At 38.2% G+C, this 17587-nt stretch overlaps 1 protein-coding gene and 1 long non-coding RNA gene across 2 annotated transcripts in view; both read right to left on the minus strand.

Annotated features, from left to right (window-relative positions):
• Window positions 1-17587, minus strand: part of LOC308664294 — a 359871-nt gene that overhangs the window by 302709 nt on the left and 39575 nt on the right. The window lies entirely within an intron of this gene.
• Window positions 1-17587, minus strand: part of COL2A1 (collagen type II alpha 1 chain) — a gene marked incomplete at its 5' end in the record, with an annotated part of 87056 nt that overhangs the window by 67497 nt on the left and 1972 nt on the right. The window contains 10 exons of the mRNA XM_081321374.1: window positions 70-123; window positions 4674-4727; window positions 4862-4906; window positions 7705-7788; window positions 9852-9953; window positions 11400-11453; window positions 11549-11581; window positions 11706-11738; window positions 12398-12414; window positions 14894-15100. Of these exons, the coding sequence (XP_081177500.1) occupies window positions 70-123; window positions 4674-4727; window positions 4862-4906; window positions 7705-7788; window positions 9852-9953; window positions 11400-11453; window positions 11549-11581; window positions 11706-11738; window positions 12398-12414; window positions 14894-15100 (683 nt within the window). The remainder of the gene's footprint in view (window positions 1-69; window positions 124-4673; window positions 4728-4861; window positions 4907-7704; window positions 7789-9851; window positions 9954-11399; window positions 11454-11548; window positions 11582-11705; window positions 11739-12397; window positions 12415-14893; window positions 15101-17587) is intronic.

Here is a 17587-nt window from a genome sequence, read left to right on the forward strand (position 1 = left end):
AACTCCTTCACCTAAGCTGATTCACCTATGCCGACTCTATTATTGGGATGTTAAGAAAATAATACTCACATCATCTCCTGGTTTTCCGGGCGATCCAGGTGGCCCACGGGGACCCATTGCACCCTAGAAGATCAAGGAAACATATAACTGAGAAGAAGGAAATATAAAATAAGGGGTTGTAATGACACCCTCTAGATTTGGTATGGCATTGAGCAACAAATGAGACATTAAAATTCCTTGAATATTAAACTCAACGTAAGGTGGGTTCAAATTCTGCCTAAGCTGAGGACTTCCCAAGTCCTGACTCAGGGATTTAAGCATTGACTTCCTGGAGAACATCTTTTCCAATACCAAGTGAAAATATGTCTACCATGTGTATTAACGAGGAATCGCCTATGTTCTCTGGCAGTTTAGTTTATCACAGTACAACTGCTTAGTAAGAGGGATACCATAGAGCAGTGTTTGTGTGGAAAAGGAAAAACATTATTTGCTGTAATACAGGACCTGGGGTTATTCATTGAAAGCAAACAATGGGAGATTCATGATAGATAAAGACAGATAAAGATTAATTTGTAGACAATGTGTAGTTCAGTAATAGCAATGACCAATTCTGCCAACTTAGAAATGTTGAGAATATGGAAAGAAAATAGTTGCTCCTCCCCAAACAGCTACAGGTTTAACAACAATAATGATGGGGGGGGGGGGGAAATCCACTCATCCCCTCTTTAAAGGAAGGAAAGAAGAACCTAACAGACTGAAGGCCTTTGCAGGCAGTTGTAATGCTGCTTAAGAGAAAAGATCATGTTTTGTCACTTTCACCCCTATTCATTATGGGCAAGCTGTGAGATCAATGAAATTTTTAAGCCAACATTCTCTTCTCAGGATATTCTGTGCTAGCTGGAAGTCGAGAGCCCAGTGAAGGTACAGTAGTGGCAAAAGTTCACTTCAGTGTGGGAACAGCCTGTCCTCAATACCAAGCATTTCTATCTGGAAACTGGCCTTAGAATGGTTCCTTTTGTACAGTAGTTGAAACAGCCATAAATTGGCTCACCTGCCAAAGACATGGGATTGCCTAGAAGTCAAGCTAATCTAGAAGGGATGCAAATACATTGTGTGGCAATGCCCACACCTTTCCGATAACCTGTATATCATACTGTCATGACCCCCTCCCCCTGCCCATAGTTTAGTTGATAAAGCAATAGATGCCTATTTTAATTAGTGGGTCAGTAAAAAAAAGTTTAATTGTTTAAAATATGCCACAGTAAATAATATCCAGGCATTAAAAATATAAGAAAGTATATGAAATAAAACTTCAAGTTCAAAAGAATCAAATACTGCAAAGCATTCACGGAAGGATAATTTATATGAGAGAGTAATAAACTGAACAAAAAAAGACAAGAAATTATACAATAATTCTAAATCTAAAGATAAAAGAGAATAAACTAATGAGATCTCTGGAGAGAAAGAAAATATCCCACAGCAAATTAAACTCCTACAGTGTCGACTTTCAATGTTAATTGTGTGAGAGAGGGGAAATAAAATGGAATGTTGGTTATACAAAGGAATTTTGACTCAGCAAAATTCCTGAGAAAGGAAAAGGGGAAAAAATTAAAATCACAGAACGAGAAAATTATGGTGATCAATAGTGTAAGTATTGAAATAAAATTTCATCAGTATAGTACAATGCTATCTAGGAGACAAAAAATTCATTTGCAAGGACAGATGTATATTTTAAGAAACAAAATTTATCAAGTCAACAAATGCCCAAAGACAAATGGTGAAGGGACCAATAACAAAAAGGGAAATTTGTGATGCTATAAAGAAGACAAATAAAGATATAACCTGTGGACCAGATGGATCATAGGCTTGTTATAATTATTTTAAGGATGAGCTTTTATTACCTTTCCAAAAAATGATGCCATTTTAGATACTAGAAAGAAACCGGATAGTTGGACAAGGACATATATACTGTAACAGTGATTCCTAAAGAATTGGCTTTGGCTTTGCCAAAAAAAAATAAATAGGCCAGTATCATTACTGAATAACGGTTATTAGATATTCATAATTTTAGCTGAAAGACTGAAAATGTTCAACATTATCCATGAAGATCAATGTGGCAATTAGAAGATAACATTAAAAATGTTCTTAATGTATTAAGAGTACTTGGAACAACACAGTGAAAAACAAACAGCCTTAATATTTTTCGATGCAGAGAAAACTTTTTATAATTTCAACTGGAATTTTCTGTTTAAAATTTTGGAAGCTATGAATTTTAGAGAGAACTTTATTTCACAGGTGAAATAGCTGTATACTTCACAAAGCCACAAATAATTGTGAATGAGAAATTTACCAAGCCTTGTGAAATACAAAAAGGCAGAGATGCCCAATTTGAATACAGATATAAGACAACATGAGAGTGTTGCTGGAGTGAAAGTTAAAAGAAGTTTATATAGTTTATAAACTAAAGGCATTCACCAATTATTTGTTTTTAATTTTGGAGGACCATTTAGAAGGGCAGATGTATTAATGGGAAAATTAAGAGAATTTGGTACATTGGTTAGATTAAAAATTAATAAAGAAAAAATAAAGATGTTGACAGAGAATATGAAATCCAAAAATAATTGTCTGTGAAAACATGTTTTTGGATTGAGAAAAGTAAAATATTTGGGTATCACTATAACTAACATGAATTTGTATGTTATTTCAAGATAACTCTATTAAAGCATGGAATGAAGTTAAGAAAGATTGATCAAGATGAGGGAAATGACAATTGTCATTATTGGGAAGAATTTTTGTGGTAAAAATGAATGTGTTACCTAGACTGTTGTTCTTGTTTCAGACAATATCTGTTTTGAGAATTGATGCATCATTTAAACAGTGACAAAAAGACATATCCAGATTTATATGGTAGAGGAAAAAACAAGGGTTAAATAAGACCTTCACCAAGATGAAAAGGAATGAGAAAGACTGGGAAATGATTTAAACTGTATTTTGCTGCCTGTTGTTTGTTTTGGATGCAGGAAAGGCTTTTGTTAAGAAATAAAAGATTTTTAAATGTGGAAGATCATTGTCTGAAGCTTGGATGGCATGGTTAGTTATGGTATGACAAAGTTAAAGTACATGTAGAAATTAAAACATTATACTGGGAATGCCATACCATGAATATAGAACAGGTACAAACTGAGATTATACCCAAAATACCGTTGTTGGCCTCATCTCAAGAAACATATTATCGAAAAGTGGGCAAAACCAATAATATAGAGAGAGGGCCAGCGGGCTTCAGTTTCAATGGTTCCTATATGCACAATTAAGAGAAAGATTTAATATACGGTAAAATCACCAGGAATAGAATGTGATAAATCTGAAAACAAATTCTGTACTAATGATGAACATGCAGTTGCTAAAATGTATAAACTTCTGTTCAGATTTGAAAATAGAGGAAGAGCAAGTTAAGGAATATACAATCGGCTAAGAATGATGGTTATAATATTCAAATAGGCTCATAATATCTGGATGATTGAGCTAAGGTCCTGTAAATCTGTAATAAGCCTCTGCTCTTTTAATAGCATATCCACATCCCCAAATCTTCTATAATGGAATTGTTGACTTCATAGTGCTAAAGTGAGCAAAGTAACAAACTAGAGAGTGGGAATGGTTATCCCCAATTCTCTCTCTCCGAGACGCATCCACCCTATGCTCCATTAGTGTTCCCATTTCTCTCTTTTGACCCCAGGATTAAAATTAGTGCAACTGGAGAAGATTGCTCTAAGGGAAAGGACTGAGAAGAAGAAGTGTACACAGGAGAGAAAAAATGTTAAACAGAATGTTTCTTCATGAAAGTGTACAATGCTCCTTCTGTTACTATTAAGGTAATAAAGGGTTTTGCTGAGCTGTGTTTAAAAAGGGCAGACTTCTTAACTTTCCTTCACTTGATGAATCCAAGAGCATTAACAAGAGATGAAAAAGGGATTTATGCGTACAGGTAGTCCTTGACTTACAATAATTCATTTAGTGGTTGTTCAAAGTGGCACTGAAAAAAGTGGCTTAATAACCGTTTTTCACACTTTGATGCAACATCCCCAAGGTCACGTGACCAAAAAGGCAACTGACTCATATTTAAGTTTGCAGTGTCCAGGGTTCATGCGATCGTTTCTAGTGAACCTCTCACAAGCAAAGTCAATGGGGAAGCCAGATTCATTTAACAATCGTGTTAAATACAGTCGTGTTACTAATCTAACAACGGCAGTGGTTCACTTAACAACTGTGGCAAGAAAGATTGTAAAGTGGGGCAAAACTACAACTACAAGTGTTTCGCTTAGCAACAGAAATTTCGGATTCAATTGGGATCTTACGTCAAGGACCACCTGCACCACCCATCCGTCATATTCAACCAGAGATACCTTTTGTATCTCCTCAACAAGATCCCCAATTTCTCAGTGTGCTATATGTAAGGCGGAAAAAGGCATGGTGCTTTTATCTTCCCTGAGGTTCACACCTTTTAAGGATTCTTAGACTGTATATTTCAGTCAGTTTTCCTATTGGCTGAAGGCTCAAGGGAAATCTCTGCAGGCAAACATGGCAATTGAAATATAGCAGTTTATCAGTCTTTTCTGCTGAAAATGTCACGCACGTTTTGTCCTTGGTTAAGACAGCCCTGCTTCCTGGATACTCACCCCAGAACCAGGTTCTCCGGGTTCCCCAGGGTTGCCTTGAAATCCTTGAGGGCCCTGAAAAAAATGGTGGCAGAAGCATTATCAATGATTGCCTCAAGATAGAAGAAGAATCCTTCTGTTTTCGTACTGTGTTATTTTCTGGACATGCAAGATCGTCTCTAAGGAAAAGTATCAGATTCTGTACTCACAGGTGATCCTGGTGGTCCTGGAGGACCTCGCGGTCCCATTGGTCCCTATGTAAACAACAACAAAAAAGGAAAACCGATTGTATCAATATTGTTGTGTTATAACTGAAGCACAAGAGAAGATTTCAGCCCGATCGAGAACAGGGCTAAGCCCATGGCTGTCGCTATATATAATGTTGGTTCATTTCATTCTCTCTTTCTCCTTCTGCATCACGCAGAACCATATTTATTTATGGAAGGCATTTTTTTTATTACATTTATATCCCGCCCTTCTCCGAAGACTCAGGGCGGCTTACAAGCTTAGCAGTAGCCTTCATTCTATGTATATGCCTGCTTGTTAGGGCTTTCACACACACCCCAAGCGGCATTATTACAAAGTCAATGCATGCTGAGGCAAAAAAACAAAACCACACACTTACACACACACTCATACAGAGCTTCTCTTGGAAACGGTCCATGTTGACTATACTGAATTTCATTTACAGCTTGCCAAGAAATGCAGGATAGGAGAAATTTCCTGCTGGAAGTTTTGTGGATCCTGAAGAACAGTAGCTGTTTGCATAACTTCAGCCCTTGATCCAAGGACAACACTGAGGGAGCTCCTGAAAAAACCCTCTCTATTACTTCCCTGTCTATAATCATCTGTTTCAAAGATTTGGGCCCTTGCCCTCAAGGAGTTTTGGCAAAAAAAAAATACAAAGGCCTAAAGCTATTTTCTAAAGCCACTTCCATATTACAGCAACCTGCTCAGGTTCTTGAATAATCTCATAATGAAAACTAAGAAAATCTTTAAAAAAACAAAAACAAAAAAAGAGCAGGGTACTTTTATCTAAAAGTGTGGAGAGCTCCCAAGGCAGAAAATGGAAGGCCTGAAGAGATTTCCACAGGAACTGAGGGGAGATTCTGAGATCACTCTTCTGTTTTTGCCTTTTAAACAATAGGTCCAATTGATCCTATGGCAATGGAATTCTTTCCAAGCAATATGGAATATCACTCTGACAACGAACCTTTTTTTTTTGCATTGGTATTGTCGTGGTTTTGATGGAGTCACTTCACAACTTTAAATTTTGCCCTGCTCCTGTGCTAGTTAACTGGTTATTAAACTAGGGGTGTAACTCTCTTCAGTAATGTGGGGTTTTTCAAATGTAGGATCCTTTTGATTTAAAGAAATAAATGGAAAGGGGGTATAATCTTAAGTTATTTTCAATCAAGAGATTCAAAGCCGTTCCTGATTTATGAGGTTGCACCATGAAGGTTAATCAACCATTTCTTATTGGCTGATACAATCTAGATAAAGTATATGACACAGATGTTTGCCTGCCATTTCTGATTTTGAAAAGAAAAACAAGCAGTGTTGTAAAGAAAACTGACTGCCTTGAGAAGGTCGAGAAATCATATATGTATAAATAATAACCTAATTCCTCAAATTGAGGCCATCTGCAGAATACCTTGTAAAATTTTAAGGTTAAAGCTCATATCACAATATGACATATTTCTTTTTGACAGCATAAATTAATTTAATACACTTGCTTGGAATCTTTATTAATGTCAAATTGAGTAAAAATTGCACAACCTCATTATCTATATTTATAATTTTTCTGAAAATATAGTTTTGTTTAAGACAAAAGGATAATAATAAGATGAAATAATAATTAAACAAGCACAAAGTACTCTTGATGTCTTTTAAAAAGAAGAAAATGAATATATCTATCTGCTTTGTAGATCTGCATAGACTGTATCATTGTGAAAACTAAAATAAATAATCAATTAAATAATTTGAAATATAAAATGACCAACACAGCCTTTGCTGATACTGTAATAGCCAACCAATTTTGCTGATCTATTTAAGGTTTGCCAAAATGCATAACTTCTAATAGAAAAATAGGCATTTGATATGCCAAGTTGCTCAAAGTATAACTATTCTACAGATTTTAATAGGCTGTTATCCCCTAACCAATGCTTCACACTGTCAGAGAATGGCAAATTAAAATATTTGTTAAAGTTCCAACTTTTGTAGAGAACCATCACTCCATAACAATATTTACTTGCATGGATCTTAAAGATGAGAAGGGGAAAAACACTCCTGGCTCATCAAGAACCTATTTCTTTCAGGTGAACATCCACGCAGACTAGGTCTATTTTTGGACCCTCAAAATCCCATATCCACATAACTCCACAACAGCCCTTGAGACTGTTCTTTAGCTGAGCAGGACTAAAATTAACTATGAAACTGAATTTCATAGCAGCCACAATTTTAGGGTAGATGAAGTTCTTTAGGAACCTCAGAGTGAAAATAAATCTTTAGGCAACATCACACCCAATCAATTTATGAGAAAGTACCTCCCACCCCTTTCAGTATGATTGGCCAATGAAATCACAGGCTCAAGTGACACCGCTAAGCCCAGTAGGAAGTGCATGGTCTGTTTTCTGCAGAAAGTCTTCATTTTGAAAATCAATTTTTGAACATCAATTTTGAAATCAATGTAGATCACCTTATTAGAGTAGTGATTACTTCCCACTTAGAAAGTTTATTTTTGATTGTTCCATTTTTGCTTACAAGAAAGCCAATATGTCTCACCAAAATATACATTAAAATATTTTCGAATATTTTTGAATGTGCTCTTTGAATCCATATGCATTTGCATATGCAAAACTGTTATGAACTCTAGGTCAAATTAGGCTACTACAGCCTATCAAACCTACCTTGCCCATCATCATGACTTAACTTTCTCAGTCTCACTAAAATCAGCGCTCTAGATTCTTTGGAGGATATTAGGCCAAGACCCGTAAGTTGATATAAAACCAGTAGAATATTCAAGGAATATAGAAACTTTCCTAATCCTTACCATAGGGCCTTGCATCACTCCCATCTGAGCACCACCACCACCTGCTTTCTCATCAAATCCACCAGCCATCTGAGCAGCAAAGTTCTGCAAAGACAAAAGGAACATAATTTCAGTGAGATGTGGAACACGATGTGATTAGATGGAGAACACTTGTACCATATGAAATATAAGAAGGTCTTTTAAAAGCACAGACCTTTTTTATATCTGATGGGCAATCTTTGCCATATTACAGAGGGGGAAAATGGGTAAGCTTGCTCTCTTTTTCCATCTTTACTCTCCCTGCAACTCCTGCAGGTGTTTTATTGGGAGATATTTCTGGAAAGAATTTCAGGTAGAGGGAAAAAAAAGGGGGAATGTATTTGGTAATTGATTATTCTACTACAGAAGTGTTTGTTCAATATTATAGAATAGAATAGGGCTGGAAGGTCTTCTAGTCCAGCCCCCTGCTCAGGTAGGCAACCTTGGCTCTTTTATGACATGTGGACTTCAACTCCCAGAATTCCTGAGCCAGCATGACCTATACCATCTCAGACAAGTGACTGTCTAGCCTCTTTTTAAAAATCTCCAGTGATGTAGCGCCCACAATTTCTGGGGGCAAGCTATTCCACTGGTTAATTGTCCTCACTGTTAAGAAATTTCTCCTTAATTCCAGGTTGCTTCTCTCTTTGATCAATTTCCAACCACTGTTTCTTATCCTGCCCTCTGGTGCTTTGGTGAACAACATAACCCCCTCGTGTTTGTGGCAGCCCCTCAAATATACTGCTATCATGTCTCCCCTATTTCTTCTTTTCTTTAGTCCTGCAGCTGTTCTTCGTATGTTTTAGTCTCCAGGCCTTTGATCATCTTAGTTGCTCCTCTCTGAATTTTTTCCAAACTCTCAACATCTTTTTTGTGATATGGTGAACATATCACCTGCAGTATTCCAGGTGTGATCTTAGTAGGGTTTTATAAAATGGTACTAATACTTCGCGTGATCTTGATTCTATGCTTCTGTTTATACAATCCAGGATTGTATTAGCTTTTTTGGCTGCTGCTGCACACTGCTGGCTCATGTTAAGTAATCGTCCACTACGACTCCAAGGTCTTTCTTATAGTTACTGTTCTTTAAGTCAAGTCTCGCCCAATCTGTACTTGTACCTTTGATTTTACGGAAACCCCAATAGTAGAAATGTTTTTTGTCCATAGTCATCACTCACCTGACCATTCTAAAACCTGCCCCCAAATTAAAAACTATTAGATCTTTCTATGCTTTCTTATTCAAGGATTAGGCATTACTCTTTTAAATATTTCCCTGTTAAGGAGCTAGAGGATAATCAGTAGATTAAGTAGACATCTTTGGTAATTTCTCTGTCAATGGAAGCAAAGTCAGCAGATCCCAAAGTTAGGAGAGGCCATTTGTACTATCAACTGGACCTTGGTAACACAACTAAACACAGAGGCAATTACGCCTACTGAAATCGATCCGTTAGGGCATATCTAATTCACTGCTGGGCTATCGGTCCAAACTACTGACAAAGGCATTTGGTCTCTAAAGCATGGGTTGTCTTCTTTAAGGGAATTCTTCCCACTTCAGCCAGCCTGCTGAGGGAGCCCATCGAACACTCTAGTATTACAAAGGATTCTGGGTCATGGGGCACACTCTGAATTTACAAAGAACAATGGTCCGCCCCGTTGTGCCCCTCTGTTGACCCGGCAAAAATTAAGAATGCGTTCTTCTATAAAACCAATGCTTCTTTGTGGCGGCCTGCAGAAAAATAAACTTAGTAATGATGAATTAGCTATGCTGCGAGGAATTTTGTTCACATTATTATAGATTATGATGATGCTTTTTCCCCCCCCTTCAAGCAGTGCAGGGAGCTTTTCAACACAAGGGAACGTTATTCTTTCATGCAGAGAGACTCACAGAGCAAAGCAACAGGAGTGGGTCAAAGGCCTTGTTAGTTGATTAAAACATAATCACAAGTGTTACTTGCTGTTTTGGGTATTTGAAATGGAGGCAACACATTACACAAGTTGTTCTGAATTAAGACTTCTCCATTAGGAATTCTCGAGAGGCAACACAGTGAAAGAGGTATTTACATTTCTTCTGTAACATTCATAAGCAGAAGCTGTGAGAGTAAAACTTTTCCTAAGACAAGAATACTCACTCCACCAAGGCCAGGGGGTCCTGGAGGTCCCGGGGGCCCAGCGGGCCCTGGATTGCCAGGTGTACCAGGTTCACCATCTCTGCCACGAGGACCCGGAACACCCTATGGATGGATAGGAGGGAGGGAGGGAGGGAGGGAGGGAGGGAGGGAGGAAGGAAGGAAGGAAGGAAGGAAGGAAGGAAGGAAGGAAGGAAGGAAGGAAGGAAGGAAGGAAGGAAGATCTTCATGAATATCAGACTGTCCACTCTTAACATTTCACTTATACATCATTTTTAAAAACCACTACTTCTAATGCAGCTTATCTCATAATTATTAATACAGTATTTTATAACTCAAAATGATGCAAAAGAAAGTTCCATTGCATTAAAGATTATTGTTTATAACTACATTAATATTGGTATGTCAATCCTGTGCATATATTATTAGTAATTTTGCTTAGTAATTTGAATTGGCATAGGATAGGATACCATGCCATTAGATTGTGCCAATTCTTAATAGGATTTAGGAAACAGATTGATCTTAGATAAAAGTGTCTTTCATACTCTCTACAAAAAAGAAAAAGTAAAGTATACAGATAGCATCTGGCTCAAATTCAGCTAGTTAAGTTTCATAGATGAATAAAATTATGAGCACAAATGTTCCCATTTCATTACTCTACTACTGAATTCTACCCTACACTATTTGGCTTAAAACTATTGAAACTGTATATTATTATCCAGCTAAATGCAAAAGCTACAAAAGAAAAATACTTCCAGAAGCTTGGCTTCTCACCTTACCTGTCAAAAGACATTTGGTGGCTATATTGTCATGTCTCCCTCACACACATATGCCAATAGATTTTGTGGGGGGAAAGAAAGCATCCAGAATGAAAGAAGGATACAAGTGGAAAATGGCACTGTCCAGATACTGCGCTATCCATACAAGTCTACTAATTTGGAGGTCTTGTTCTATTGCAGAATAGTCATTGGTAATTATCTCAAGTGATAAATGTTGGAGACCAAGAAACATTTCAATACCGTGCTCCCTGCAATCCTAAGATAGCTTATCCTGGGCCACCAAAATGTCATTGCACTGTGAGCACTGAAAGCAGAATTCAATCGTCAGTACAACTTGGATGCTGAATGCAGTGATGTATGTATGCATGGGAGAGGCTTAGCTACACACAGCCAAATGCCTTGGGCTGGTTCAGTAAATCAACAATTCTGCAGGTAAGGGAGGTGTCTAGAAGTACATTCGGTCAGGTTATTAATCCCTCATCTTACACCCAATCATGACTTAAGTGATCTTCTTCCACACTTCTTGTGATGAGTATGACTTTAATATGAACTCCAAGATTTAATGCTGATGGACCTGCCTTGAGGGTTTGACGGATTACTGCTGCAAAAAAGTATTAATTTGACATAGAGAATGGTATTCTACAACTACAGCACTAGACACCCTGAATTGGATGCAAACTCCACTTTGCTTAGAACTTACTCTGAGTTAAGTATAAATAGACTTGCAGCCTGTTTAGTTTATTAAATACCACACAGGTATAGTTGGTCTTACCTTTTCTCCTTTTTCTCCACGTTCTCCCCTTGGTCCTTGTTCACCTGAAGGTCCCTGCAGAAGGTAATGAGAGCATTAATAACCCTTTTTTAAAACAAAAACCCTCTTTTTTCAATACATGTAAATAAGATAGCAGAATACGCCACTACCTGTGGTCCAGGAGGGCCTTTTGGTCCTACAACCTAAACCAAAAGAGAGAGAAGAAAAAGAAGAAAATATACAGAAAATCACTTCAGTCAAATATATATTTCGTACAATCAGGGTTTAAGAAAAATTAGAAAGGGATGCATTAAATTTGAAACTTACATTCTTGATATCACCAGGTTCTCCCTTTTGACCCTGCCAGATCAAAAATGTGTAAAATTAGGGGTGGGAACCAAGCCAAACATCCCAAGCCAGTCAATTAGTGCATCTTGAACTCCGAGTCTACATTTTTAACTTTATAACACTACAGCAATAGATAGCCTGTGGGAACTGTAGGTTTCAAAGTGTTAGAGAGTATCTAACCTCCAAGTTTTGCAACTACGGTAAGCATAATTTTACCTAAAACATGAACAGACTTTAAATAAAGTCAGTAAAATATTCATCTGTCTGGAGCAAAGCAATTATTTCATCAATTTCAATACGAGGCTGTCAGATTGTTATTCATATTCATTGCCAGATTCTGTCATAATTCATGATAACTATCTATTGCATCGTTTGGTTCTAAAGAACTGTCTTCTCCCTCAGGCTGAAGTCAAGCCCAAAAGAATGTGTAGCCACAACAGTGTTTTTTATAGCATCTCATTCTGCAGAAATTAGCTTTTGGGGGACTCGGTGATAAGTAATACTACACTTCTTTTTTTAAGCAGATCAACAGAAGTTATGAATGAATTAATAACGCTGCCAATTGAACAGCAATCAATGATGCAAGTCCCTGTTGCACTTCTGACATAGCTGGAAAACCTTGGGGGTGCTAACAGACAATGGTGATTATTAATAGTGTTTAGTTGTCTCACCTTGGGACCAGGTTGCCCTGTTAAGAATGAAAGAGGGAGAGAGAGAGAAAAGAAGAAAACATCAGAACTGTTTTGAAAATAGAACTATATATGAAAATTTGAGTACACAAATGTCCTCAGTCTGTTCATTCATGAAGCATGTGACAACACGGAGAGGAACATAGGGTAACCTGTAACTAAACCAAGGAAACAGACAGGAGATCTTCATTATTTCAGTGCTTGCCCTATTTTAAATCATGGCTCTGTGGGAGATAATGATGTCCCAGGAATACAAGGGGCAGAGGATGTTGTTTTTTTTACATTGGGAATGTAAAGTAACAAAACAAGCAAGCACAGAGAGAATAATAGTGTCGTGAATAATTCATTGCAAGCCATGCTAAAGCAGGCTAGCTAACTTTAATTCCATTTTGCCCACAGGAATTGCAGCAGTTCAGTTTTTATCAAAGCAATGTTGTCTGTTTTAAGACTGTATTCATTTAGAACTCTCTTTCCAGGTAAATTTGCATAGAATGGAAGGAGAGAACTGAGAATCCCACTGACTGGAGGAAGAAGTTGGGATTTCCAAAATGGGACTACTTGTTTAAAAGCAGCTTCCCAACGAAATAATAATAAAAAAATTAGTGAAACTCATCGCCATTAAACATAGTTAGATCAATTAAATAAGCAAACAATAGATTTGGGGGAGAAGTGTAGGCTTTTAAAAAAAAACACAAAAAACCAGACACATGAGGCAAAACATAGAGGTTAAAAGCCACAATCAGCTTAATTGCAAAAAAACAATGCACAGAAAAACCACGGTTAACTTTTGCAGGTCTCAACCCTTTACTTCTCCTGGCAGTCTCCCTGTTATTCTGCTTCTGGAGGCTTCCCCTTTAATTAGCGGAGCCTCAGACAGCCAGAAGAGGGTAAAGGGTTAAAAAAGGCCACTTCTAGTTACAACAATTCCTCATGTACTGTTAAGAAGGGGGTGGGGGTGGGGAAACTACTTTTGAAACTGAAAAATGGTGGATGTTTTCCTGACATTGCTCTGGAAAAGAGGACCCCAAGGCAGCACAAGGTGAGGCAGGGAAGCATTATAAATCATCTCCCAAACTTGAGGTATGAAAGTTAGGTCATTCTTGTGAAGTTCAGGCAAGGGGAAAGGTTGACCTCTTGTTGCTGAGGCCTCTTCCCCCACTCCCTCAATTAATGAACCAGAAATTCCTTAAGGGACTTTAAGGCTCCAGAGAGATTTAACCTATGGGAGGAGCCAGAGCTGTCTACTAGGCAGGTGTGCATGTGGAGTGCAAAAAGTAAAAAAAATGGCCGCTGTGATCATTCTATCAAAATTATCTTGACTTTTTTTTAAGCGTACCCTCGTAGATTTCCTGAGGCTGAACCATACACATTTTCTGCTCTGATCCTGATCGTAAACACATTTCTCCAAAAGGAGAACTGCTATCTATTTCTACTGTATCTCTTGAGTGATGTGCTCAGTGACTCCAAAATTACTCCGGGATTTTACACCCTTCCAAACAATGCTAGCCTTCAGTAGGAGTGCTGTACTGTTCCTCATACTTGACCCTTACACATATATATATTTTACGCAACTTTGATTGGCATACTAAGTGAAAAGCTGTTATAGCATAAGGCAACGGGTACCGTTTAGAAAATATGTGCCAATTACACACAGGCATTAATAGGATGTAAAAGATTAGCTGCTAACACTCCTTCAGTTTTATTGAACACAGATACACTAATAATACTTTATTAGTGTTTTTTAATAAAACTATATAAATATGCATTCAGTAGCAGCATCACTTTTTAATGGTAGCCACAAGCTGCAATTTCTGCACATCATTAAATTTAGATATTAGGAATGAGATTCCTTGTGCTTCAAAAAACCCATGGTAAAGGTTTTGCCATCTGATAATGCCTGATACTAATACCCGATTAGTCTTTTCCATTTTCATAGGACTGTAAAAAAAGAATTTCCCATTCTCTAGGTCACCCTGTAAATTCTGACACAGAAATCACAGTTCAACATTGTGTACTGGAAGATATATTTAGCATTATGAAGCTTCTTCCCACTTCCTCAATGTTTTACATGCCCAGCAAGCAACAGTAAATACAATTGGGCATAGAAAAAGTTGGTGCAGGAGTTGTTAAAAACCTTCTATTTACTGGGGAAAACTTTTGAAATTTCTAGAAATGTGTCTCGCTCTAAAATGCCTGTACTTTTAATGGACTGGTTGGCTGCCTTAGACAAGTTAATAGTTGGTCAACAGTTCTTCCCATCTCCTCCTGTCATACATTCACGGTTCAACTAATTCATCTCTTCTATGTCATAAACACAGTTTGAGGAATTGTGAGAAGTAGCCTTTTGCAGCAATTGCCTTTCATGGATGCGAAAACATCTGAGAGTCACATCCATGGCTGCTGTTAATCTTTCTTCTTTTAGTGCTATTATCTCTCAGGTAATTTATTTATATGAAATAGAAATAAATAAATTACAACCACTGGTGGTGGACTGATCAGTTGGACATATAGGGCAACATTCTCCGAAGGGTATCTCAGGCCTGGGACAGTCTCTCATTTCTTCGCAGAGAATATCGTCGCAGAGGACAGTGCCAGTGTCACAAACACAGATCTGGCAGGGTACGGGTTTCCACACATCTTTATCACTATATGTCTGCCCATTGTGTACACAGCTGCCTGCCTCCCCTGTGCCAGAAGGAAAGGAAAAGGAGAAAGCAGGTTAAAGAGACGAACGCAGCAGGAATCAAGAGCGAAAGAAATAGCAGCATTTGTCCCAGTGATCCAACATTGCCCTTCATTATTCCCAACCTGCCCCATTCAAGAACATCTCATCAACTTCTCACAGATTACAACAAGGGCATTTTGCTATTCCCAAATAGAGGGAAAAGGCCTTGGGTTGGCCGTTCCCAATCCCATCCCCACCTCCACATCAATAGAACCCGTACATTTATCTCAGGGTTCCTCACAACAAGGATGATAACAATACTGGCTTGGGAGTCTAAGTAAACTCCAAAAATCTCATGCCAGTGTAGGGATTATCATAGAATTGTAGACCTGGAAGGATCATGAGGAACATCTGTCCAATCTTCAGCGATGTGCAGGGTAACCAATTTAAACCATCCAAGGTAGGTAGCTCTCCAGCCTTTAAAAAAAACCCAGAGATGGAGAATCCAGAACCCCCAGGGTAGACTGTTCCACTGATGCATAGGTTTTACTGTCAGGAAATATTTAAAATAAATCTAGGTTGCAGCAGTTTACGGCCATTATTTTTGATTCTAATTTCTATAGCTGTGGAAAACAGTCTTGAACACTTTCCTTTAGCTTCCCTTCATGTACCTGAACATGGCTATCGTGACTCTTCTCCGTCTCTGTTTCTCCAGGCTGAACATCCCAAGTTCCTTCCGTATATCCTCTTAGGAACTGTTTTACAAATGCCTGTGTCATCATTTCTGTCATTTGAATCCCCTTCTGGAAATGTAGCACCCAGAATCCTAGATAGTACCCCAGCTGTGATCTTAGCAGTGCTGAATAAATACGGTATCTTTTAGGGTTCCTTCCTACCAAATATGTGGGCTCAAGACACTTAGCACATTACATTTTTTTCATTTATCCTCACCATCAGTTATATGAATTGTGCTAGGATGCTATAGGCACCCGTGAAGCAAGACAATGCTTACTTGTGAAGTAGTGGCTTGGGTAATAGCTACCTGCAAGGTAAGAGCCAGGATAATAATTACTTGCAAAGTAATAAGTAGGGTAGTAGGTATTTGTGAGATAAAGGCTAGGGCATTAGTTACTTCTGCTGCAGGATAATGCCTACTCGTATGCAATAGTATGTATTACCCAGTGATAGTTATAAGGTAATTAGAGTAATAGATCCCTGTAAGATATTGCTAGAGTATTAGTTACTTCCAGGGTAAGAGCTAAAATAGCAATTACTTGCCCAAGATTGTTCCTGCATTGTCTTTATTACTTCTTGCTGCATCAAACATATTTTGCTTGCTATATATTATCTCTTGGGTACAGTGATACCAACTTCATAAAAAAAATACCTGGCAATCCTAAAGACTTGACCACAGGTGTGTAAGTTATCTTTAAATCTTAGCTCAACTGTAGTAGTTTCCCCCCTCCTTCTACCAAGAATGCTGATCTGGAGTTCCCTCAATCTGCACTCAGCAGACTTTTCCATTTGGCAAACTATCATTCATGACCAAGCATAGTCTCACGTTCCATGGTGGTTTGATGAGCCACTTGGCTGAAATGACAGCATTTCTGGTGGAAGAGATTTAGGGCTTAAGAACAGTTACATCGGGCCACATAACTGACTCACTTTGCAACCCCTAGCACTAATTCTTGGCTACAATGGGGAAGGGAGGGTATTAGAGGCCACCCAATTTGTTCCAATCCGTTTCAACCTGCAGCTAAGAATCACTAATTGATAACTCTAAGGAAGAGTATAACATCCAGTGGTCTTTCTTTTAGGCAACAGAAGACCAAACTAATCTCAGATCAGTGAAAGATATGGCAGATGGAGAGTGGTGGGAGAGTTCAAACCAGAAGGCAGAAGGAGAAAGACTTTGGAGCTCTAATCTAAACATCAGATTAACTCCACTTCTTATTCTCTTCCCCCCACTGCCCCGCCCTCCCTTATTTTAGTGAAATAGAAATTGTGCTTCATAGGGAAAGGATCAGAAAAAACAAGTACATTAAAAATGTGCCTCATTTGCACTTGCATCTCTTCCCCCCCCCCTTTAACTTCTTAGCAAAAGCCTGACAGCAGCAGCAATATGACAGGGGGGCTATTGTGCACAAGTCAGCAGAGCCAGTTGGAGCCCAAGGGACCCTCCACTCATGAATGGACCTTTTCTCAAATGCACACAGAGTGCAATTCACATTGCTCCAGTAGGGACTACTTTAAATAAACATGGGCAGCTTTTCAGCATCTGGAAGCTATTGCTGCTCAAGGCAAATAAACCTGCACAGAGCAAGGATTCAGCTTACTCCCTAACCTGGGAGAACACTTGGGGGGAAAAACCAGTGTGTAAAAAAAAAATGAGACTCTCCAAATAAGCACCAGGATTAAAGTAACTAAAAACTTTCCCCTTCGCGACAATATGAAAATATGCTTTTTTTAAAAAAAGCGACAATATGGAAATATGCTTTTTAAAAAAA

The sequence above is a fragment of the Vipera berus genome (assembly GCF_964194415.1).
Source record: "Vipera berus genome assembly, chromosome: 2".
Lineage (NCBI taxonomy): Eukaryota > Metazoa > Chordata > Lepidosauria > Squamata > Viperidae > Vipera > Vipera berus.